Here is a 25533-nt window from a genome sequence, read left to right as displayed (position 1 = left end):
ACCCGCTGACTCTAAAAATAGAGCCACGTGTTAGGCCTCCACTGTGCAGTCCTCTCTCAGGTCATTCTGCTCACTGTTCTTACCCTGTTGCCATCTCCTTTCTCCAGGTATTAACTTCTAAGTATTATAATCTTTCGCCAGGTAATATTTCGGATTTCTGTCTATTCTATGTCCCTGTTTGAGTCAGCTGTAATCTTTTTATACAAGTTATACTCTTTGCTTTATACTGCTGTTTTGTTTTCATTTATTAATGCTATGATGTTAGATAGCGTTACTATTGGTAAAATATGTCATTACACTTTTTGCTTTAGTCCTTGAACTGTTTAGTATACTGTAGAGAAGTGTTTTACACCATAGATGATATTCATTCTGAATAGATGATGAATGTAATCATTTCTGTGTCAGTAATTTATTCACTGTAGAAATATAATTGACTGTCTACTGACTGTACTGACTGTACTGGATGCTTCAGCTACGTATTCTCTGTACCTCCTCTGCTATTTTCATAGAAGACTCGTTCTTTGCTCTTAAACTCATCTGGCTGTGTTTTCCTGGCATGATGAGCTGTCAGGACTTGGGTCTGAGTGATACACAGGACAAGTTTGAAAAGTCTGTGCTGTGTTATAACAAGGGATGTGGGCAGCAATTCCTCCATGCCAGCAACTCTGCAGGTCGGTGTACCTATATTTAATGCATGTTACTATAGGGGTGGGATATGGCATTACATGTTAGATTGCCTGAGACATCAGTTGTGTGAGTGTAATTAACTTCTTGAATGAGCACACAAATAGGATAGGGATGGTGTGCTATTCATGTGTACTTTAAGTACATATTTCTTTTCCATAGACTCTTGTGTCTTCCATCCGGGATACCCCATTTTTCATGATGCTTTGAAGGTTAGTGTGTACTACATACTCCTATCATGCTCTCTAGCTAGCCAATTCTTCTTTCTTAATCTCCATTTATCTTTTTCTTCTCTAAGGGATGGTCTTGCTGTAGGAAACGCACAACGGACTTCTCTGAATTTCTAGCTATTCAGGTAGAGTTTTTGCCTCTCTTAATATCGGCATCTCTGTCTAATCTAGAACATCCATCTGGTAATATCATTTATCATGTCTCCATTATTACATCAGTTACTTGTTGCTCCCTTAGTGCCACACTGCGATACAGACTCCGTAACTTTTATTGACCCTTTGTTTCTCTTCTTAGGGCTGCACTAAGGGTTTTCATAGCAATGAGAAACCACTGGAACCTGTGAAACCTGACATTTCTGGGAGTAATTCCTCCAATGACAGTGGATCGAAATCATGTACAGAGATCATTGTGCAGGGCCCTAAATCTGCAGAAAAGATGCAGAAGGAGAGACCAAGGTAACAATGACAATGCACAATATGTGTGAAATGTATTGTGACAAATTATACTTAATAATATATACATGTTATTTACTTATTTTATCAAACGATTTTTTTCGGAAACAATGTTTTATTTGTACACACACAAAATTATCGATCTCTGATAACCTTGATATAGAGAGTATGCTCAGAAAAGAGAGCTTAATTAAGATGTGTCCGCACATAGTGATCTAATTAGTACAGTGTAATAGAAAGTGTAAAGTACAATAGACTTGTGTTATGATCGCATCCAGTGCTAAAGTCATGTTGGGAGGGTGTGTACCGGTAATTTTTCTTTAGAGTGTAATATAATTGTATTATAATTATGTCAAGTGGCCATGTCATATTAAGTAGATTTAGTGTTATCTGTCTTTCTCTTTTAGAGTATGAAAGTAGAGTATGTCAGGTTTGGTAGGTGTATGTTTCTATGTGTATTTAGTGTATTATAATTATATTATGATATCCAGTAGTCATATAATGTGGGTACATGTAGTGCCCTGTGTCTTTTTACAGTGTAATTGATTTCTCCAGTGGTCATGTCCTTTGTTTGTATAAATGGCAATTGTAAAGCGCTACGGAATTTGCTGGCGCTATATAAATAGATGATGATGATAATGCAACAAAATTTTATTGTGTCCTATGTCTATATCATTATAAGGTATAGTGATCATGACAAGTTGAGTATATATAGTGTCCTATGTCTGTATACAATGTAATCGCATTATGATCATGTCCAGCGGATGTGTCATATGGAGTAGGTGTAGTGTCCTGTCCTGTGTAGAGTATAATTTAAATTGTAAGATTATAATGTCCACTGATCATGTTAGGTAGCTGTAGTGTCTCTTGGAATTGTAACAAGTGTTTACTGGTTAATGGTGGGGATGAGGCTCTCTCAATCTGAGCACAAAGTTGTACGTGATGAGCAATGGACTGTTCTGGTCATGAGACTATTATGCTGGGCATATGGCTATGAAGATATGACTTTATGTGATGGCACTTGGTTGTTTATATTAAGCTCAAGGCTATATACGGCGGTGATATGATTGCATGAAGCTGATATGTGGGCACTTACCTGTATATATGGAGTATATTGGGCTGCATGTGGTTGTCATTAGGCTTATATGCTGGGTATGTGGAGGCCATAGAGTGTCTACATTTTTGTAATACTGTTGACTTTTTTTGTTTTGCTGAGCTATGCACAGCACAAGAAGTATGTCTTCTTTTTTTTCACTGTACTTTGCATCATGTTATACATGGCACACCTTATGTAACCTGTTGCTTTGTACACCAAATGTATAATAAATTTTTCCATGCTGTCTGGCTCTTAATAATGTAGTGCTCCATACTGAAGATGTAGGACATAAATGTAGCGCCGCCCCGCGGGGAAACAGGACAGACGCAACCCTAAAAGAACTTGCCTTGTAAACGATGGTCACCTCCAATCCGCCTCCGATATCCCAGCTGCGATTTAATCCCAGCAGATCCGCAGCCGCAACCCTTGTCACCTCCAACCACGTCCGTCTAAGAAAGAGACAAAGCTTACGGCCGTGCCTACCAGGTAAGGGCTGTCCGAGAATACGACAAAGAACGAGGACACGGTCAGTCCAAGCTCACTTGCCGCCTCCTCACTTTGCTCTTACCAAGGCACGGGGGACTACAGGCACTTGAGACCAGGACTAGTCCCGCCTCAAGTACCTCGCACACCTGCCGGTGAGGGCCTAACCGAAAGGGGGAATCGAGCGTGATACTCACCGGGACACTCCCACTGCAGATCCGGTTCTCCTGCACCTCCCCGACACCTGCAGATGACAAGGAACACACAGCCTCCCTCTGCACTCTCAGTGAGACTGAGATGGCACCCACAAAGCTAAACTGACTACAACAGCGACCCGACCCTAACAACACTCTAATGGTCGGCAACGCAACTACGTCAAACAACTATGACTACTTAGGTGTGGTGCACTAACGGAACTGCTCACTAAACACTACGGGGAACACCAGCCGGTGTTCACGGACTAAACCGGAGGGCGGTTCCTAACCCCCTCACCCAGGCCGTACCAAGAAGCTGCCTTCTTGCTATGGGGTCACCCACGGATCCTAAGGACTGGCTGCACCTGGCCCGACTGAGGTTCACTGGAACAGCCCACTAACCTGTGTACAGACTGCCGCCCGGAACAGCCGATCGAACTGAACCGCCCGACTGCCTGCACCCAGATATCGAACACGTATCCCACTCCGGAACCGCCAGGTAACCTGCACGGAACTGAGGACTGGGACTCTCAACCTGAACCACGGGACGCCCCCTGGAACTGCGTTGAGCTGTGCTGCACTGCCACTGACTCACTCAGTCACCCTCTCTGGAAACCAGTGCGACCCCAGGGACCTAAGGGACGGGAAAACTACGTGTGTTCTTCCCTGACTTTGTGTACGCTGGTAACTACACTTGTCCCCCACAGCACGGGTTAGCACAGAAAAACACAGGAACAAGAGCCTACCTTTAATGGGGGCCTGACGTCTTGCCCCTGGACACAATTATGTAGCACACCCCAAAATACCGTAATACAAACAATACTCGCCGCACAGACAGAATAAATACAGTATACAGTACTTTGAACGCTACTCACCAGAGCACACCGCTGTTAGCCAACCAGCCGGTTGCTACAGCACCACAGGAGCCTCCGCTCTACTGTACCTCCTAACTCCGTGTGCTCACCTCACCTCACACAGGACCGCGCCCACACTCACGAGGCTCTCACGCCTCTAACACACACCACCAGAGCCTTATGCCCTACACACCATGGGCCTCTCTGCCCAGCTACATACAGAGCCTTGTGCTCTGAGTATGGGGCTCAGCCCCCTCTCTACCTCAGGGCTCTGAGCCCACTAACTAGGGCCTTGTGCCCTGCTACCTAGGGGCACTAGCCCCTGCCTGCATAGGCCCTATGGCCTCCTTATCTGACTACTAGGGCCTTGTGGCCTTTATAGCCTACGGGCTACCAGCCCCTACTCAGGCCCTGTGGCCTTCCTATGGCCTTCCTATGGCCTCTAGGCCACTACCTACTAAGGGCTTTGTGCCCTTACACAACAGGGGGCTCTGAGCCTCCCCTATCTAACTAACAGGGCCTTGTGCCCTTTATAGCAATATTGTGGCCTACTGGCCCACTAACTCATAGGGGCCTAGTGCCCAAGTCCCTGGGCCTTGTGCCCCTAATTTACTGTCCACACGGGCCTTGTGCCTGACCGTGGCCACGGGCCTAGTGCCCGAATTTAACGTTGGGTGTACTTACCTGCTCTGCGCAGGAATCTCAACTTGCCACGCCGTCTTCTGCCTTCTTTCTCCTGGTCTTCCAGACCCTCCAGCCGGCAGCGCCTCTTCTCCCATTCGGCGCGGGTCTTCTGGCTGCTCCAGAGGCGGGGGCGCTCTCAGCCCTTACAAGGGCTCCCCGCCGACGATCTCCGCTCCGGCGGCTTTTTTTCTTCCTGCACTCCGGACGTCCCACGACGTCCTTCTCTCTCCGCCGCCGACTCTCTTCTCCCAAAATGGCGCCACCCGGCGACTTATATAGTCGCCGGCGTGACGTCATCAGCCGGCGCGAGCGCTAATTGGCTCTCGTCGGCGCCAATCTTTTAAATGGCCGGGCGCGAGCCGCGATTGGCTCGCGCATCCGGCCGTTGATTGGCCAGCGGGGAAAGATGAGCCCTGATTGGCTCATCCTTCCTCCGCGGACGGGACCTGCAGGAAAGAAGACATACTTACCGCCGCTAGAGCGCTGGACGGGTAAGTCACTTCTTTCTTCCTTCTTCACCCTCTTGCTGCGCACAGGAGCTGATGACATCTTCTGTCCCTCCAGGGACACGGCAATCGCGGGCATCTTCGCCCGCTTCTCGGGCACTGGGGGCATCTCCACATAACTGATATTGATATAGTGCCTTTTAATATTGGATTAGTCTTTGTTCTAGATTTAGTAGCTCTTTTATCTCTTTAATCTCATAAACGTAATATATTTGACTTTTTCATTTTGACATATGCTTTGTAAGTTAGGCCATGGTGACAGCAACAGTCACAATGTTCAGAATTTATTATACAATTAACATTATCGGCAACTGACACCACCATATTTAGCATATTTTTCAAAGTATACCAAAAATATTTCCTTTACAAGGGAACATTAAATTGTAGAATCCACATATGTGCTGTTTATCAATACCCTTGCTACACTTAACAAGTCATAGTATGGCAGATTTGCTAAGTACATACACTATATGAAATTGGCATACATATTGCAGATGTAACAGATTATGTGGTTATGCACTAAGCCATACCTCCCAGCGTTACCCAGCCGGAAAGTGGGATAAGATGCATGCACAAAAGGGTAATGGTCATGTGGGATTGGGACTGTGGTCATGTGGGGCCGTGCCTAGTCCTTCTGAAGTGTTGTGCTACCTCCAACCGCTCTCCTGGAAACACCCGTTAATGGTGAGCAGGGACATATCTCCAAACTTCAACTTTGCTGTTGAGAGACTGGGATTGCCCCCTCAAATCAGGACTGCCCTGCCTAAATTGGGACAGTGGTTGTTGTGGGTAATGCAACCTTTTTCCTTTGTAACCGTTTTTATTAGTTTTCACAACGTAGTGTACCTGAAATACAATTGTGCATTGCAAATGTGAGACTTATTGTCAATTTCCGATTGTTTCCAGTACACAGGAACAGATGCGGCCTCTTGTGCTCAAAGTGTCTCGGTCACTTGAACAAGAATTGGAGAAACTCACACTGCGGACAAATAAGGAGCCTGAGAAGGAAGGTCAGTAGGCTGCTGCTTTCAGGTGTGTGTGTCAGAACGAAAGCTTATGTCCAACTTTGAAGTAAAATATTTTGTCATTTTAGTTGATGCTGCAGTGGTCACAGTAGGAACGGGATGTAAGCACTCAGGCTGTAAAGAGGCGAGTACACATATTTGCACAGGGAGGAATTACTGTACAATTTAGTTACATTTGTGGCGACTAAAGAAATTGGAAACAAACGGCTGATATTAATGTTTTTTCCTGCAGAGTTATCAGGGGTCAGAAAGTGAAGCAGGAACGTGTGTGTATCACCCTGGGGTGCCGGTCTTTCATGAGGGGTAACAAATATTCCCTTTCGTAATCATTCCACTTGTCTAATTTTCACCTTAAAAAGCATTACCTTTTAAGTAGTATATTTTATATAAGTAAATAATTTGTGCATTTGATTCTATGAGTGCATTCTCTGTTAGTTGTACAGATGGCTACAGAGATCATTGATTCCTATGATCACTAAGCATACGTCTATGTGTAAAGCTGGCCACACACAAGCCTCTCCTGTCTTTTGGCCCAAAATACAGGAGCAGTTTTAAGTGGATGTGCATATGTTCAGCTAAATCGGATAGATCTAGCTGTGTGGAGCTCAGGTCTAGCAACCAGTTTACATAGGAGTCTGTGGTTGACAGATGGTGGTTATCTATGACAGGATTTATGACCATTCTGTTTCAACTATTCTCAGGTACCTCTTTTGTTTTGGTGACATAGTGCTGCCTGCAATACTATGCCAATAATGGCAGTGAATTTTCTGCATGTGTGGACTGCATTGAAGACCAGCGTGCTGAGAAGGGCCTTAATTGCAGCGATTGCAGCTAGATGGTCTGCACAGCGCATAAGAAGGTGTATGCCTTCTCTCCACTCTCATGAGATGCCTCTGCAAACTAAAAATGTGCCTATGTTTGCAGGGAGAGGAAACAATCTCAAGAGCGGCACTGTTCGAAAGTGTAACAATCACATTAAAAGTCCTAATTGCTTTAACTAATGCTTCGGCCTCATTGATGACTTAAATTAATTATGAGAGTGATGGTGGCAGAATCTAGACTGCTTTTATTGCACTTTTGTGTGTTTTGATGCTTTTTTTTTTTGCATTGGGTAAAGTTCACTTAAAAATTTACTTCTCTACCAATGTGCAACTGAAGGGCTCAAAATGGGTCACATTAAAAGTGTAGTGTGATACCAACTTACAGCACTCTCTTAAACCCTTTCTCATTTTATTTATCTTACTCTACAAAATGAAATCTCACTTTTGCTTTGCTCCACAAAACTAGATGCAAAGGTACATACACGCACTGTACTTGTGTGGAGTGAGGGTGCTCCTCCCGAACTCGTTGACTGGAGCAAATGCTGCCATCCTTCAGGAATAGGCGTACCTGTGCAAATCAAAGCTCAATGCACCTACAAAGGGAATTTTGCACGGAGCCTCAAACATTTTGCCATTTAAATGAGTCCAACAGTGTGAAAATCACATGTCAAATGCACAATGTAAACAAGTCTGTACAAGTCATAAAGAATTTCAACATCTTAAAGGACTGCAGATTTACTGGAATAAGTTCTAGCCCACTTCTGACACAGCCGCTTGGTGGGATTTTAGTAGAGATGGGCGGGCTCGGTTCCCCGAGATCCGAATCCTACCGAATTTAGGGTATCCGAGTACCGAGCCGAGCAGGCTCGGTACTCTCCCGCCCATTCGGTTTCGAAATCGAGGCAAAACGTCATTGTGACGTATTCGTTTTTCTGAGCTTGGATCTCGCGAGGTTTAAAAAGCATAAACACCAGCCTCCACAGCAATCCATCGCCATTTGACAGGGAGAGAGCAGGGTTAGGTCACACTGGCTATGTCAGCGCAGGGACAGTGATTGATTGTATTAAACAGCATTCAAAGCTTAATACCAGATTGTTACAACAGTAAGAGGAGAAGAGAGGAGGGTTTTTTGTTCAGTTTCTGGCACTCCAAGTGCTATTAGGGTGTCCCTCATTATTTTGCAGAAATTTATCTGGCTGTGAAAAAAGTACTATATTGCAGCAGTGTCAAAAACAATTTGTAACACTACAAGTGCTTTGGGCTCAGAATTGATTCAAAGCAGTCCACATATGAGCAAAATAAGCAACTAGGTTCTGTCACCAGTCCTGATGGTAGTGTTCCTAGTACGTCATCTGGGAAAGGCGATGTCAAACTACACCGTGATTTGGAATTATCCAAAAGAAACACACACCCAAAAAAATTTACCGCGTTGAAGCGAAAACTAAGTGTAACTGAGGAAAAGTTAACTGCCGATAAAAAAAAAAAAAAAAAAAAAATTGCCAACATGCCATTCTACACACGCAGTGGCAAAGAGAGAATGAGGCTTTCGCCTTTCTCTATTAGTGGCAGATTCAAAAATGTTACTGAGCCTACAAGTGGTGCACAACTACTGTTACGCGTCAAAGCAGAGCTGCAAGATAATAGTAAGGCATTAGAGGATAATGTTTGCTCTGAATCAGAAATGACACCAATCCCTGTGGAGAGTCCATCCAACAGTGGGATGTCTAATCGTGAGCATTCTGTTATTGTACCCATAAAGAAGGGTCCTTTAAGCAGTTCTGCTGATGTGTGCCTGAACAGCCAGAGTGTAGCCGGTGATACACCAGGTGAGGATGCCACTTTGGAATTAGAAGAGGATGAGGGGGAGATTTGTGTAGGCGACGAGGGCGCTAATGAGGATGTTGATGATTATGATGCAGACAGATACCAAATTGTCTTTCTCAATTTCTATTTATATTCTAGATCATATAACGGCTGAATAGTTTTCTACTTTACTCTAGTGGAGAGGGGACCTGATGCAGACAGATACCAAACTGCCTTTGTCCATTTCTTTGTATATTCTAGTTCTACAGTCTATGCAGGCTGCTTTTTTTCTATTTTACTACAAGTGGACGGGGGGTGCTGATACAGACAGATACCAAACTGCCTTTGTCCATTTCTTTACATATTTAACTAGAAGTGTAGGGTGTAATATACACCCAAAGATGATGGCTGCATTGCCAATAGGCCAAGATGGAGAGGAAGACAATCAGGTTCGTGTGCAGAATTAAGGACAGCTTACCAGGGATTAAACTGTTTTCTTCCTAATTTATTAGCTTTAGAATTACCTTACTTATCCAAGAAACAGTAGGAGCACTAAATTTGGTTACTTTATGCCCAAAAACATTGATTTTCCAACAAAATAGCAAAACAAAACCAAAACACGCAATGGCGGTTTTGCAAAACCAAAACGCAAAGGTAATCCAGATCCAAAAACAAAACCAAAACACGGGGGTCAGTGACCATCTCTAGATTTTAGCTACTACTTGGCTGTAATGTTGAAATGATAAAATCAGCCTGCAGTGAAAAGAAAACCTTTATCTGATTCCAATCACTTGTGATCATATTGATGTCCACATATATTCTCTTCCCATTCACACAACCATAACACACTTAATGTCCCCCTTTCACTCTGTAGGTTATATGGTAAACACTTTTGGTTTGGACGCTCTTTTCCTCATTTTCACTTATTGTAATCTTTCACTTATATTTGTTATCTTAGGGCACAATTTTACTGAAAGGTGCTTAATAATACAGAAATCTAATTATTCAAACATCTTTGCAGAATGAAGTTCTGGTCATGTTGTTCCATTAAAACAAGTGACTTCAATGAATTTTTGGATCAGAAAGGATGCAGCACAGGGAAACATCTGTGGGTGCAGCAGCCTGGGAGACAGGTGAGGAATTATCACATTTTGCTGCTCTATCACCAGGATAACTGACAATCTGTCCAGCCAACAGAAGGTTTGTGTTTAGGCACAGTGAGAACAGCTGTTAGCTGTTCTCACAGCTAACAGCTGTTAATGTTAATGGTGACAGAAAAATTAAAACTGACCAGACTCTAACCAAAATAAGTGTAACCTACACAAATATCTAAAATATAAATGTGTTTGAACTGTTTGTCAGGATGGTACACTACCCATAGGACTATACTATATTGTTGTTATCTTTGATTTATAAAATGCAAACCTATTCTGCAGTGATGCAAAAAAATTATCCAAAATATATTGTTAATGATATAGACACACGCAGTATTTTTTATTTACTGTTTAATGTGCAACCGTTCATGGCATGCAGGGGGAATATAGAACAGTTGTATCCTATATATGTACTGTAAATACATTAATATCCAAGGCACATATAAACTTTTAAACCGGACCGTCTAACCAAAGAAACCCCTCCTGGGGCTATACACTTTTACACATCCCATTAAACTCTCTTCACCAATGCCATATAAAAACAAGCACTTGATGTTCCTTCCAACGTATTACTACAAATAGTCTAGATTACCTGGTTGCTTGTTTGTTTATTTGTCTACCTATTTGTACAACTATTGCTATTCTGGTCTTTGGTATTGCTTTTTGTATTGCATTTGAAAACAAAAATAAAATCTGTGAAACATAAGTAGATGGCAGACTAAAGTGAGATGGATAAGGGGAGGGACAAACTGTCGTAGTTCAAATCAAGAATAAGATGCTGGAGAGCTGTGAAAACGTGTCTTTACTATGTGGTATATACTGAGAACTGAAAATGGCTGGCAGGTATTTCCTGTCAGCCAGCACTTCCTGGTTGGCAAGTGGATGGCAGTGATGTCACTTCCATCAAATACATATAGCGTACATCTACATCCTTCTTTTTTTTTTAGAACAATATAACTATCAATAGGTGTGTGGGTGCAAGACAGTGTGACAGGTGTTGGATGTGGGACAGTGTGCAAGTGAAAACGCACATGAACTGGTAATGCCGAAAGTAACATAACAAAGTCCTGGAATTTAGTATTGGGCCAGGAGATTCTACCAGACCACGTGATGAAGAAAGGGGGTAGTGATGTGTTTTGTGTTAAACAGGGCTCACTATTGGTCAGGCGTATAGGAGGACCCATTGTCCACATTGATAGGTGTTCTGACATCCTCAGGCGGTATTCCATGAGGTGGGGGTGCTGGCTCACACACCCCTAAGAGGTGACGCCTGTTGCGCTCATACAAAGCACCGTCGGATTGCACCAGGTTGCTGTTGGACCTGTTGGAGGATCCTTGCACAGTCCTGACTCTGTCAAACCCGACTGCAGTCTGGATGCGGACAGTCTGCCCCATAGACAGCAGTCTCAACTGATGAGAGGTTTTGTTGAGATTGGCTTTGAGCAGTAACTTGGACTTCTCCAGAGCATTCTGCACATTGGTCTCAATGGTTGGTGTATGCTTGGCTTTGGTGGTAGGAATGATAATGCGAGTGCATCTGGACAGAAGGTGTTGAGAAGGAGAAGGGAGCTCATCCCTTGGGGTATTTCTCAAATTAAGGAGTGCCATGATTACGTCTGAACCATCTCTGTTGCATTTGTCTAACAGGTGCTTTGCAGAATGTACTGCCCTTTCTGCTAGCCCATTAGATTGTGGATAGCTCGAACTGCTAGTGACATGTGAGATGTCCCATTCATTGGTGAAGGACTGGAACTCCCCACTCATGAACTGCATGGCATTGGCAGTGAGCAGCTTGCATGGTATACCATGGGTAGAGAAGTGTCTTTATTTTGTTAATGACTGTGGCACATGTCCGTTTAGGAAGATAGTCTATCTTGAACCAACCAGAATATGAGTTCACTAACACAAAGTACCTTTCCCCTCAACACAAAAAGATCTGCAGCAACGATAGATAGACCAATGGAGGTCAGGTATCTTATGGAGAGTGAGCGGTACTGCCATGATGGGGCTGTAGAGCATTGCAGGGGGCACAAGCAGATGGTCAACTCATCCCGGAAAGCAAAGAATTACTTGAGGTCACAAGGCAATACCCTGGAGGAAGACGGCCAACCATGCAGGACGACATGCGATAAATGTTGGCAAAGGTCATCCCTGAGTGTAACATCACACATCTCTTCCATGCACCGAGTGGAGAGGACATTAAACTCCATAACATCCATTTCATCGTCTGCATCAGTGACACGGAGTCTAGAAGGTGAGCGCGTGATAAAAGCGTCAGCTACGTGGCGGTCCTTTCCACGCTTGTACACCACATCCAGATGGTACCTTTGGAACTTGAGCATGAACCATAGGATATGTGCCGAAGCAGTGTGCATAGGTTTGCGGAGAATATAGATCAATGGTTGGTGATCTGTTTCAACCACTACTGGACATCCATAGATGAACACATGAAACTTTTGACAGGTAAAGACAAGGGCAAGCAGTTCCTTTTCAATCTGAGTGTATCGTGACACTCTGTCTGTAAGGCTCTGGACGCACAACTGATTTGTTGCGCTGCAAGCAGACAGCACCAAGACCATGCTGGCAAAATTGCAATAATAGCGGGCTTAACCTCCGTACATTCTGGAAAACAGGCGCCATTTTGGTTATTATAACGGTACAGGTATGTGCCCAAAGCATTTACATGTCTACATACACATGTACACTGATATACCTTCGTGTAGAACTTCTTTAGTATATTTTTCTTGTTCAATTTTTTCTTGTTTGCTAACAGGTGTAACATTAGTGGTATCAGTGGTATCTAAACAGGCCTTCTCACCGTTAATTCTTCGTTCTGACATAAAAAATTAGGTTATAAATTAGCCTTTTACATTTCTTTATGTGACATTACATCTACACTACAGGTACACTACATCTGCTACTGACCTTTTTTAATGTCGTTGTCGTCCTGGTCCAGTACTTTGACCATCATCTCCACCTCTCTTGGGCTCATTGGATTTGCTATTTCCTCTTCTCGAGTATCTCCATTCCCCACCTTAACTTTTCCAACATTTTTTGGCCCTTCCAGCACCATCTCTGACTCTATCTCTGTCTCCATAGCTGCAACCCCCACTGACACCTTCTCCTCACCCGCAACCCCCACTGACATCTTCTCCTTACCCGCAACCCCCACTGTCACTTTCTCACTCGCCATCTTCTGATGCTCCTCGGCGCCAAACAGGTTCCTCTGTCATTTTATACACTCAGACATGGGCATTTGTTTCTGCTGTGGACCAATCGGCGATGATGCACGCCGAGAATGGAGCATTCCATTACATACGAAGGGGTTTTATTATTGGGGAATATTCATTGCATTCCACTTTAGCAGTTAAATGTTTTTCTAAATTTAATGTATATTACTAAACTTATATTTTATAGAAATGGAGGGAGTTAACTATAGCTAAAGCTCTGCCCCTTTATGCTAATGTATTTGGTATCTCGTACATTTCCCGCAAATGTCGCTGCAGTGTGAACGAAATTGAAATCATTGTTCACGACAACATGGCTGTAAAAGGTCGCTAAAGGGACGTCCGCTCTCCCCTTTATCGTCCTAGACAAGGCTAGTGTGTATGCAGTCCATGGACCGAGCGATCGGACCATCGGTCACATGTAAAATCGCTCGGCATAAAAAGTTGGTTGAAATTTCTCCAGTGTGTACCCAGCATTAGTTTAGGTAGATCAGATAGGCAGATAGATTAGCTAGATAGATTAGATAGGGTCAGTTAGGTCTGTTCTCTGTCTGAATCTGCCCACAATTCATGCTGTCATTTCTATATTATGCCTCACCTGGTCAACCTGTTTCTCCTAGCTCATTCACCTGGCTTCCTCATTATCACTTGCAGGCTATTGGTTCTGCTCTCCTTAAATAACTGTCTAATCCTCTGCAGGATTGCCGGCAATACGTTTACCATAGTGTTCTGCTCCCTTGTGTTTATGTTGTTTCCTGCCGCTTGTGATATCCCCGAGTACCAGACCGTTACCGTTCCTGTCTACTCTTCATTGGATTCCCCTGTGTACCGACTCGGCTCTGCTTTGACTCTCTTCTCCTGTGTGGATTTCCCGTGTACCAGACCTGATTCAGTTCCTGACTATTCTACTATCTACTCACCAGTTCCAGTCAGCTATCTCCTGGACCCCGGTAAAGTCATGCTCCCAGACATGGCTCCAGCGTGACCTGCAGCTCCTCTGCTCATCCTACCTGTATTCGGAGATGCAGCCCCTGCAGCATCACTGTGCTCAGATTTCAACTATCTTCCTCTGGCTCTGGACTCAACCTTTCCACAGGTACTTTTGACTGTTACATATATCACCTTGTGCCTGTAATTATAGTCACCCCTGGCAACCGGCCAAATAACTGTTTCCCCTAAATCTCTGGACTCTCACCGGTACTGTGGGTTGCAGTTACCCCTGGCAACTGCCCAAGAACTAGTTTCCTCAAATCTCTGGACTCTCACCGGTAATGTGGGTTGTAGTTACCCCTGGCAACTGCCTACGTTCAGTTTCATCATCTTTACCTATCACTGCAAGTTCCATTCCTTTTTGGACATGCACCGGGTACAGAGGTTGCTGCGTATCAGGGGACTTCTCTATCAGCTGTTCCTTTATTCATTTCAGTGGCCACGAGTGATATATCAGTCTTGACACCATCCACTCGGTGTCTCTCCTGGCTCCCTCCTGCACTTACTACTCTATGGCCTCTGTAACTCTATTCCTGGGTTCTCCCCAGCCAGTGCACATCTCACGACCCTCTGTTTGTCTGCAGCCAAGGCTGTCCCCACCACTAGGGACAACAGTGAACACCAGACGTTCGGAGCGGACTCTGGGTTTTGCTGTACTGGCTGAGGGGTTCCTAACATTCATGGCATTATCTTTAGCACTATATCCTCCATCACCCTTCCTGCAACACACACTTCTGTCCACATTGCCCCTTCATTACTTTACTCACCTCTAGTTAACACTCTCAAACTGTTTTCCTATTTAAATTCAATAGTTTTAACAGATATATATATATATATATATATATATATATATATATATATATATATATATATATATTAGTATTCATACCCCTTTACATTTATATTTTATTTTTTTTGTGTAATCTAGTAGCTGATTTCAATCATATGTTTATCCATTAATTTCCTAATTTAATTCTAAGCTTTTTGCATCCTTTATCCTCAATATATTCTACAATCCTCTCCCTATAACTTCATAATGATGCACAAGACACTGAGATATGTCTACCTTAGAAAACAACACATGTGATTGGTCCAAAATAATGTCCATTATAGATGGAGCCCAACGATTGTTCATCTTAAGTATATTAGCCCTATTCCAATGACAAATGAGTAATTTCCATGACTAAGTCGGCGAAATGTATGTTGGGTCACGGAAGTAACAAGCCGGTCAGCGGCGAACAGCCGCAATTGTGCCGTATAACAGACAATATATTAGCGGTTTGCACATTTATTCAAAGATAGCTTAATTTAACTGGCAAACAAGAAATTTGGTCCTATATCTACACGGAGTTAATTACGGTGTTGAGTGAGCGATAAGCACAATCCATACTATGTATTAACGATGTGATATTTTCCCCAAGAACACTGAGCTCCACCTCTGAAATTACTGAAAGGAGCTTGTGGATACAGGGCCGGTGCTAGGGTTCTCAGCGCCCTAGGCAAAATTTCAAAATACCGCCCCCCCCCCCCCCCCACCCACCCCAAGACACGCCAAATACCCACTTCCCAGACCCTCACACACTTCACTTTCGGTAAAAAAAAAATAAGCCTTACCTCCTACAGCGGTCTGGCTGCCGTGATGTTTCATAGCGGTCTGGCTGCCGTGATGTTTCATAGAGAACGTTGTCCAGACTCCACTGCTTGTAGCAAGTCAATAATAGAGGATGAGGCGCCAATAAAATAATTATTTTATCCACCATAGTGTTTAAATCAAAGATAGAGCATAAAGTGCAAAATAGTCATTTTTCCACCGCATATTTTGCAAATCAAATATAGAGTATGACGTGGAAAATAGTAATTTTTATACCATTGAAAAAATACTATTTTCCACCTCATGCTCTATATTTAATTTTCAAGCTATGTGGGAGAAAAATTTATATTCTTTGCAACTTCATGCTCTATCTTTGATTTAAAAACTACGGTGGATAAAATAATTATTTTATTGGCACGTCGTGCTCTATTATTGACTTTAAGCAAGTCAAATATAGAGCATGAGGTGCAATAAAATAATTATTTTATTCACCATAGTTTTTAAATTAAATATAGACCATAATGTGTGACATAATAATGAAAAATCCCACCCCCAACATTTTTTGGGCCTCCACACTTCCCCTTTGGGTACCCCATTTTTTATAAAATGAAATTAATAATACAAAAAAAAAAAAAAAGATAAAGATACTTACTGTTTTGGATGCTGAAGGCTGTTCAGATGCAGAGAGGCTCTTCTGTAATGGCTGCCCACCGCTCCTCAGCTTCTTTACACCAGAGGAGAGGGGTGGAGCAGCCGTGGCATGCTGGGAAGGGAGGGGGGCGCTGGGTAGCAAACTTTATTCACACTATCTGTCACTGACAGACAGTGTGATATACTACACAGGCGCCGCGGAAGAGTGACCCAGTGTCACCTGATCACTGATGTGTGTGACAGACAGTGGGAGCGACGCGCCGGGCAGCCTGGGCGGACATTGAAGAAACAGCGGCTGCTGCACCACCTCTCCCACTTCTCACCGCTGACTAGATTTTCAAATCTAGTCAGCGGCAGCGGCGCCCTAGGCTCAGGCCCGGCGCCCTAGGCAACTGCCTAAGTTTGCCTAATGAGAGCGCCGGGCCTGTGTGGATATATTCTTAGGACCATCTCGGATATGTTGTGGGTGCGAGAAATATAGAGGGAATATTGTTACAATCATTTAGGCCAATATAAGCCATATCCCTGTATCTCATAATAATACCCCATTTCATCTCCAAACAAGCTAATAAAAACATTAGTTTACAGCTACCTTTGAAAATAGAATTTATACTACCAAATCGATCATAATTTGGAAATGGCACTGTGACTGGATCACTGATAAATAACTAATGGTATGAATTTATTTAAGGGAAATAGCGTAGGGTGCTTATTTATATAAATTGCCAATGCACTTATTTTTGATATTGTATATATTCTGAGATAGGAAATCGTTATTTCTGAGACCAGGGTAGAAACTGTTTTTTCCTGTTTTCACCTTACTAAAGGATATGCCTTATTTCTGAAGCATATACAATAGGCCTTTGTGGATGGAGGTCTTATGTGTATTTAGTATGGAAGTGTTATTGTTTAGGATTTGTAAGGTTGGAGGTTTCCACTAGCAATTAGGCATATGTGCAAGGGAGTCTGATAGCAGGAAGCGCTAACGAAGTTTTGTAATGAAGTGCCATGCCTGCTCTGGCCAAAGGCCCAGCAGGGGGTCGTTACTGTGTGGCCTTTTGCCCAGAGTGAATTTCATAGATAAGTATAAATTTTGTTAGCCTTGAAATGCATGTAAATCCATGTTTGTGTAAATAGAGTATATCCTGATGCTAAAAATAGCATGTGTCTGAAATGTATAAATGCACTGACTTGTACACTGAAATGTGTTCTTCTGAATTCAACATCTGACCTGATCACTGGTACCTCAAACCAGTGTGAGCAAATAAACATCTTGCTTCAAAGACCTGCTTGGAAACATCTTTAATATTGCTGTATTGCTGTGACCTGCAGATTAGACCATAAAACGAATCCGTTCTCCGTCTGTCTGAGGTTTGGACCCAAGCTTTTCCAGTAATACAGCTCTGCCCGCTACCCTGCAGCCCTGGTCAGTGTAATAGATCAGGGTTGCTGTGGATGGATCCCCCCATGCCTATCGTGAGAGGTCAGGGGTACCAGCCCAGGTACACTAGCAGCATCAACTACCCAGAAGAAACCCGGTTCTGGATGCCTGTATAGGAGTCCAGTGGCGTCAGCCTTTGTAAGCCGCTCCTACTGCGACAAGAGAGCGCATTTGGGATAACGAAAGGGAACGGTGGCAAAGTAAGCCCAGCTGGTTACCAGCAACAACAGACAGAGTGGAATAGGCGGTTCATCCTGTCACAGGCACAATAGATGTGTTATGTGGATCAATGATGAGCTTCTGAGATATAGACCCTACTATCATGTTTTCTTTATATACATAACCACTCACAAACTCTTTTCCTATTTAAATTCAATAAATTTAACAGCCTCACCCTGTCGCCAGAAACTAAAAAGACACATGTTACAATCATCTTTCCTACCTTTCTTCCTCCCTGCTTCTATTAGCTGGTTATATATCACCTAATCCAGGTCCCCCTCACTTTTCCCACACGTATATATCTGAACACTACCGAAATACAGAAAATCTCAAACGCATCACCTGTCTCCCCTCTCTTCCAAAGTCCTTTAAATGTTCCCTTTGGAATGCACGCTCTGTTTGTAACAAGCTTACCTCTGTACACAATCTCTTCCTCTCAAACAACCTAAACCTTCTAGCAATAACAGAATCATGGCTCACCCAATCGGACACTGCCTCACCTGCAACCCTTTCACATGGTGGTCTCCATTTCACCCACACCCTCAGACCTGGAGGCAGACAAGAAGGTAGGGTTGTCCCATCACTCACGTTCACATCTTTTGACGTACATGCTGTTAGGATTTTTAACCCGTTCTCTATGCGTGTTGCTGTCATCTATCGCCCCTCTGGACCACACCAACAATTTCTTGAACACTTCTCTGCATGGCTCCCTCACTTCTTATCCTCTGACATCCCCACCATCATCATGGGTGATTTCAGCATCCCTATTTCTAATCCACGTTCCAATGCTGCTTGCAAACTAATCTCACTAACCTCCACACTTGACCTCTCCCAGTGGATTGAATCCGCTACTCATCAGGATGGCCACTGTCTTGATCTTATTTTCTCTAGACTATGCTCAGTTTCTGATTTCCTTAACACTCCTTTCCCCCTCTTGGATCATCACCTTACTCGCTCACTCCCAGTTCTTTATCCTCTTTAGTGTCAAACTCTTCCAAATCTCCTCACAACCGCAGCAATATCAACTCTATTAATCTTCAACAGTTTTCCACCTCTCCCTAACACCTTCTTTCCCCAACTTGTACATTCTCCTCCCCTGATTGAGCAGTACCACATTTTCACCAAACCCTAGCAACCGTCCTTGATTCAAGGGGCACCAGTGACACTACATACTCCACGTAGACTTCGTTGCCAACCGTTGCACACTAAAGTAACACAAACTCTACAAAAACTTTCTCGTAAAGCAGAACGTCACTGGCGTAAATTATGTACCTCTAATGATTTCATCACATATACTGGTATCTACCACTCCTATAGAAATGCCCTGGACACTGCAAAACAAACATACTTCCAATCTCTCATCTATGCTCAGGCTTCTAACCCCAAATGCCTTTTTGACACATTTAAATCTCTTCTGAATCCTCCCGCCCCTAATCCTCCAACTACCATCCGTGCCCAGGATCTTGCTTCCTATTTCAAGGACAAAATAGATAAGATCAGACTTGAAATGGTATCATCTCCCTTGACAAGCAATCAGCTCAATTCCTTTGTAGCACCCTCTAACACTCTCTCTTCATTTGATCCCACAAATGAAGAGGAAGTTTCTACTCTGTTCTTATCTTCCTACTCTACCTCCTGTCCTCTTGATCCCATTCCCTCACAAATTAGTAGGTCCCTGTGTCCTGTATTCATTCCCCCTCTAAAATCTGTAATCTATATCTTTCTACTGATATTTTTCCATCACTGTTCAAGCATGCAGTGATTACTCCCATTTAAAAAAAAAAAAAAAATTCTGACCCAAACTCTCTTGCAAATTACGGCCCCATCTCGCAGCTCCCATGCCCCTCCAAGCTTCTCGAGAGAATTACCTACACTCGCCTCACACACTTTCTTACAGCAAACAACCTATTGGATCCTCTTCAGTCAGGATTTCGCTCTCAACACTCCACAGAGACTGTGCTGACCAAGGTTGTCAATGATTTGATCACAGCAAAAAGTTAAAAACATTTCTTCTAATTCTCCTTGATCTCTCTGCTGCATTTGACACTGTTGACCACACTCTCCTCATACAAGCGCTACAATCCCTAGGTCTTGAAGGCACTGTCCTATCCTGGTTCTCATCCTACCTATCTAATCGCTCTTTCAGTGCTAATGTCTCTGGATACACCTCTTCTTCATGTCCTTTATCAGTTGGAGTACCGCAAGGCTCAGTCCTAGGTCCTCTGCTGTTCTCTATCTACACCACTTCTCTTGGAAAACTAATAAGCTCCTCTGGATTTCAGTATCATCTCTATGCAGATGATACACAAATCTATCTATCCTCTACTGATCTTTCACCATCTGTGTTGTCTTTCTACCATTTCATCTTGAATGTCTTCTCGCCAACTGAAACTCAATCTTTCAAAATCTGAATTAATAATAGTCCCACCCAAAAACAGAAGCTTCCTGCCTGACATTTCTATTTCTGTACATCACCATAAATCCCACCCGCAAGCTCGCTGCCTAGGTGTAATCCTTGACTTACAACTATCATTTATTCCCCACATCAGCTCCATATCTAAATCATGTTACATACACCTAAAGAGCATTTCCAGAATACGCACATATCTCACACAAGACACCGCAAAAACCTTAATTCATGCACTCATCTCCCGCATCGACTATTGCAATTCCCTCCTTACTGGTCTTCCCAGAGTCAGACTTGAACCCCTACAATCTATTATGCATGCAGCAGCTAGATTGATTTTTCTTGCAAACCGTTCTTCCTCTGCTGAGCCACTCTGTCAGTTTCTAAATTGGTTGCCTGTATTTCAACGAATCCAATGTAAAATTCTTCTACTAACATACAAGGCAGTCAACAAAATTGCACCGACATACATTTCCTCACTGGTCTCAATATATCTCCCAACTCGACACCTCCGTTCTGCACAAGATCTGCATCTCTCTTCCACTCTCATTACATCCTCCCATTCTCGGATACAGGTATTTTTTCAGGCTGCACCCACTTTGTGGAATTCCCTTCCTCGCACAGTATGACTTTCCTCTAGTCTCCAAACCTTCAAGCGTTCTCTGAAAACCCACCTCTTCAGACAAGCTTATGATATTCCTCAACCACCATCTTAATCTCCCCTATTACCACCCTCTACACAGCTAACACAAGACAACAGCCCTCTGACCAACATTGGTACACACACTGCCCACTCAATACTTTTAACTTTGCATTATAGCTGGTCCAGTGTGCAATATGATGTAGCACATGCCCTTGTGTTTCAAACTCCCATTGTCCCATAGATTGTGAGCTTGCGAGCAGGGTTTTCTTACCTCTCTGTATGTATTACCCAGTATTGTTTTCTTAATGTTTTTGTTCCCAATTGTAAAGCGCTACAGAATTTGCTGGCACTATATAAATAAATGTTGATGATAACACATATGAAATATGAGACCTACATACCCTTATACTTAATGGATATTAATAATATATATAGATAGGACATACGACCGGCTTTTCTGAAGGGTTTATTTTATTTCTTAATCACCTTTTTTCATGCCTTTGTCACCTTCTATTTTCTTAATATTTCGCTGATTTTAGAATCCTGTTTTATTAGATTTTAATTAAGAATTGTTGAATAAAGTTTGTTTCTAGTCTCATGGACTGGAGTTCCTCTAGAACCAACTTTTTTCTGGTGAACTCTTTCACCTTTTGTCCTTTTTATCTTCCTCCCTACTTCTATTAGCAGGTGATATATAACCTAATCCAGGTCCCCCTCACTTCTCCCACACGCATATATCTGAACGCTACCAAAATCCAGCAAACCTCAACGCATCACCTGTCTCCCCTCTCTTCCAAAGTTCCTTAAATGTGCCCTTTGGAATGCACGCTCTGTTTGTAACAAAACTTACCTCCATACATGGCCTCTTCCTCTCAAACAACCTCAACCTTAACAAATACAATTAACTAATATTGAGCTCACTGTGTGAGTTTCATATGTCCATGATGATCTCCATTTAATAGCCTTTTATTCAGCCTCTAGTGATAGCTTCTGAGCAGATATCCATTGATAAATAACTCGCAATGAAAGTGACATGCAGATGGAATTTCCAAGTATGATACAATAGAAACTAGATGAATAGGAGTTTAGCAAGAAATCTTGCACTCACAGTACACGTGGAACACCCAACAATGTGGATTCCAATCTCTGTATAATTCCTCCGTCTCAGCTGTCTCCAAACCAAATTGCTGTCCAGTGTAAGAAGCAGGTGTGCACCTGACTAAAGGTCCCAATGTAAACTTTCATTCGCAAGGAACGTTCCATGGAGAAACCACTAGTACTTTCCAGTAATATGGGCTGAAGTATAATAGGCAAATTCTGAATTTTTTCACAGCCTCCTAACCCGCCTGTTTAACTTATCCATCTCCTCGGGTATCTTCCCCTAATCCTTCAAGAATGTTCTTGTTTCGCCCATTCTTAAAACACAAATCTTGACCATACAACTCTGTCTAATTACCGCCCTAATTCTCTCCTCTCTTTTGCTTCTAAATTGCTTTAACGGCTTGTCTACATCTCACTACATCTCACTAGATACCTCTCAGACCACTCCCTCCTTGATCCACTGCAATCTGGTTTCCGCCCGTTACACTCCGCAGAAACTGCACTGACTAATGATCTTCTATCTGCCAAATCTAAAGGTCACTACTCCCTTCTCATCCTCTTGGACCGATCGGAAGCCTTCAACACAGTTGATCAGCCTCTCCACAATATAGCTTGTATCAGACCCTCCCTCTCTGTTAATGTCACCAAAACTCTCATCCATTCTCTGTTCTACTCCCACCTTGATTCTGCAACCTCCTCCTTACTGACCTCCCCAGCACTTGTCCCGCTCCTCTTCAGTATACACTCAATGCTGTAGCCCAAATAATCCCTTCCCTTTAAAATGTAGACAGGGCCCTCTAATCCTCAAGTCCTCCTCCTCCTCCTCCTGTTACCTTTGTCTTCGGTTCCCCAACCTCATTTTTGCACCTAGAAATTAAGACCCTGCCCTTGGTTCTTCTCTTCTCCCTTGACTTCTCTTCCATCACTGTTTTAACACTGATAATTGTGCCCACATTGCTGGGCACAGGTTCAACTTGCTTTAGTTCACTCCCCACTTCTCCCCCTCTCCTTTTCTAGTTTCTAGTGTTTGGGTATTCATTTATACATATTTGCCCTGTGCACCTGCTCTCAGCTGAGTTGTTTTGTAATTGCAGTTTGTTTTTGTTTTTTGTACTGCCCTGTGTGCCGTGTTCTGTTTTGTTCTTTATTTACGGTGCTGCCGACCCTCTGTGGCATCCTATAAATTAAAGATTATAATAATACCTTCAGCCAGATTTCCTGAATTTGTAAGGGATAGACTCTGTCTTGTGTACCACATTGCTGCTGCATCTCTTGCCAACCTATCTCAGTGAAGCCTGCGCACGCTGTCCTGACAACACTTTCCACGTTCACTGCATTCCCTATAAATTGTGCACCTAAACAGGCTGTGGATGGGTCAGTTTGGCCAACTACACTTGACCCTATACTGGCAAATCACTCCTCAACCTCTATGGAGCTTTAGACCTCCTGTACTGTGAGTCCGTACCTCATTTACCCCTCCATGCAGTACAATCAATGGGACCCTCAGCAGTCCATCACAGTCTGTGTAAGCAATACATCTCTCAATGTGTCAGTGTAACTACCTTATGTGAGCTACAGAGACTCACCTGCGCTACCATTGTCCTCTTGGGTGCATTGGGTGCATGCAATGAGATAAAGACGGTGTATTATGGAATTAGCAATGATATTATTAGGATTCTGGAATGCAGGGTGAAGAATTAAGTTCACCCAATAAATGTGATGGGAATATCTTATACATACCCCATATTATATAAAATATATAAATGATATGCTTTGGTTTAATAAATGTAGTTGGTATATGCCTAAAACACGTTTCTCACCCTCCCTTTATTTCTTTCTCAGGAAGTCTCATGCCGCTATGACTGGCACCAGACCAGCAGTCTTGTTGTCATTACGGTTTATGCCAAAACCGTTCTACCAGATCTCACTACAGTTGAAGCCAATCGTACCCAGGTACAGGATTAGTAATGGGGAAAGATAATTTAACAAAGATGTACATGGAGGTTATCAGTTAAGTTAGAAAGTGAATGGATTTGGATTGTAGCAGGAACTGTTTGGAGCCTGGATTGAGGAAGGTCAATCTGGGTGCAGAACGGTTTCAGCTGTTGTGTGACATTAGTTGGCAGGATTGACTAGGAAACAAGTGAATGGTAATATGCTCTGAAAGTAACTGCCACCTCTCTTCACAGATGGACATTCAAATTTCCTTCCAAGGGAAGAAGGAATTCAGAAAGCAGTTGGAGTTGTGGGGTGTAAGTATGGAATTGGTAATATAACAATAGTTTTTGTTTGATCCTTTTATTCATTAATCCTAATAATTTACCATACAACTTACTAATATGACCTTCAAGGGTTCAACTATTTTTTTAGATTTCTTTTTCCTTCATCATCTATGTTCTGTCCTGTACTGCTAGTTTCAGTCTGGCAATACCTGTAATATGTCATGTTGTGTTTATGCTCTCTTGTGTACTGAAGCATTTCCTCATGGCTCTACAGGTTATTGACACGGAAAAAAGCTTTGTGAATTTGCTGCCCACAAAAGTGGAGATCACCCTTAAGAAATCAGACCCTGTTACATGGGGCCGACTGGAGCTCTCTGTTGTCCCGCAACAGACTACACCTGAAGCAGAACCACAGCAAACGGTTGTGGCCCCTCCCGAGGTTGTTGATGAAGATTCTGATGATGACCTCAGTTGGTCAGAAGACGATGAGTTTTGTGACTGAACAAACGGATTTAGAATAGTCCCATATAAAAATATGTGACAACATTGCTTTTTTTAATTGCCAATTATACATTTTCTGCCACTTTCATCTGTTACATTTTACATCTCAGGCCTGATTACTGTGTTTCTTACTCATATTTCCTTCATGGGTTGTCTCACATTTTGGAAATTTTTCCCCTCAGAAAATTACATTTCTCTTTTTCTGTTTAAATTATCTCTTTATTTTTTGCCAAACAATACTACTACACTTTTCCCAGTAGTCACATTTCCCCCACTCGCCTAGCACTCTGTACCTTCTTTTTTTTTTTTTCCCCCTTTTTTTTTTTTCCCCCTTTTTTTTTTTTAAAATAAATATTTGTAATTATTTGTGTGAATCTGAGTCATGTTTGTGTGCTGCTGCAGCAGCACTCTAAACACTTAGGTGTGACACTACATGCTCTTGGTTAATAATGAAATTCTTTGAATCGGTCATGATTATGAACTATTATTTATTAACTATTACATGGAAATTTCAGTAATATGAACATGAAACCCAGTATCCAAGAAGTTACAA

At 42.8% G+C, this 25533-nt stretch overlaps 1 protein-coding gene across 3 annotated transcripts; it reads left to right on the top strand.

The window, feature by feature from the left end:
• Positions 1-50: 50 nt before the first annotated feature.
• On the top strand, positions 51-25306 carry ITGB1BP2 (integrin subunit beta 1 binding protein 2). Of its 3 annotated transcripts, none has more exons than XM_075184456.1 (12): positions 51-107; positions 510-671; positions 847-896; positions 983-1039; positions 1210-1370; positions 6091-6194; positions 6278-6333; positions 6442-6512; positions 9855-9966; positions 24100-24210; positions 24447-24509; positions 24754-25306. In XM_075184456.1, the coding sequence occupies exons 2-12, from the start codon at positions 557-559 to the stop codon at positions 24979-24981; spliced, it is 1128 nt and encodes a 375-aa protein (XP_075040557.1). In that variant the 5' UTR covers positions 51-107; positions 510-556; the 3' UTR covers positions 24982-25306. The 3 variants fall into 3 exon arrangements, with proteins under 3 accessions (XP_075040557.1, XP_075040558.1, XP_075040556.1); XM_075184457.1 differs by having other exon boundaries at positions 80-141; XM_075184455.1 differs by lacking the exon at positions 51-107 and having other exon boundaries at positions 376-671.
• The last annotated feature ends 227 nt before the right edge of the window (positions 25307-25533 follow it).

This window comes from Mixophyes fleayi, chromosome 9 (genome assembly GCF_038048845.1).
Source record: "Mixophyes fleayi isolate aMixFle1 chromosome 9, aMixFle1.hap1, whole genome shotgun sequence".
Classification (NCBI taxonomy): Eukaryota; Metazoa; Chordata; class Amphibia; order Anura; family Limnodynastidae; genus Mixophyes; species Mixophyes fleayi.
The sequence above is the reverse complement of the archived record's forward strand: the minus strand, read 5'-3'. Positions and strand labels throughout refer to the sequence as shown.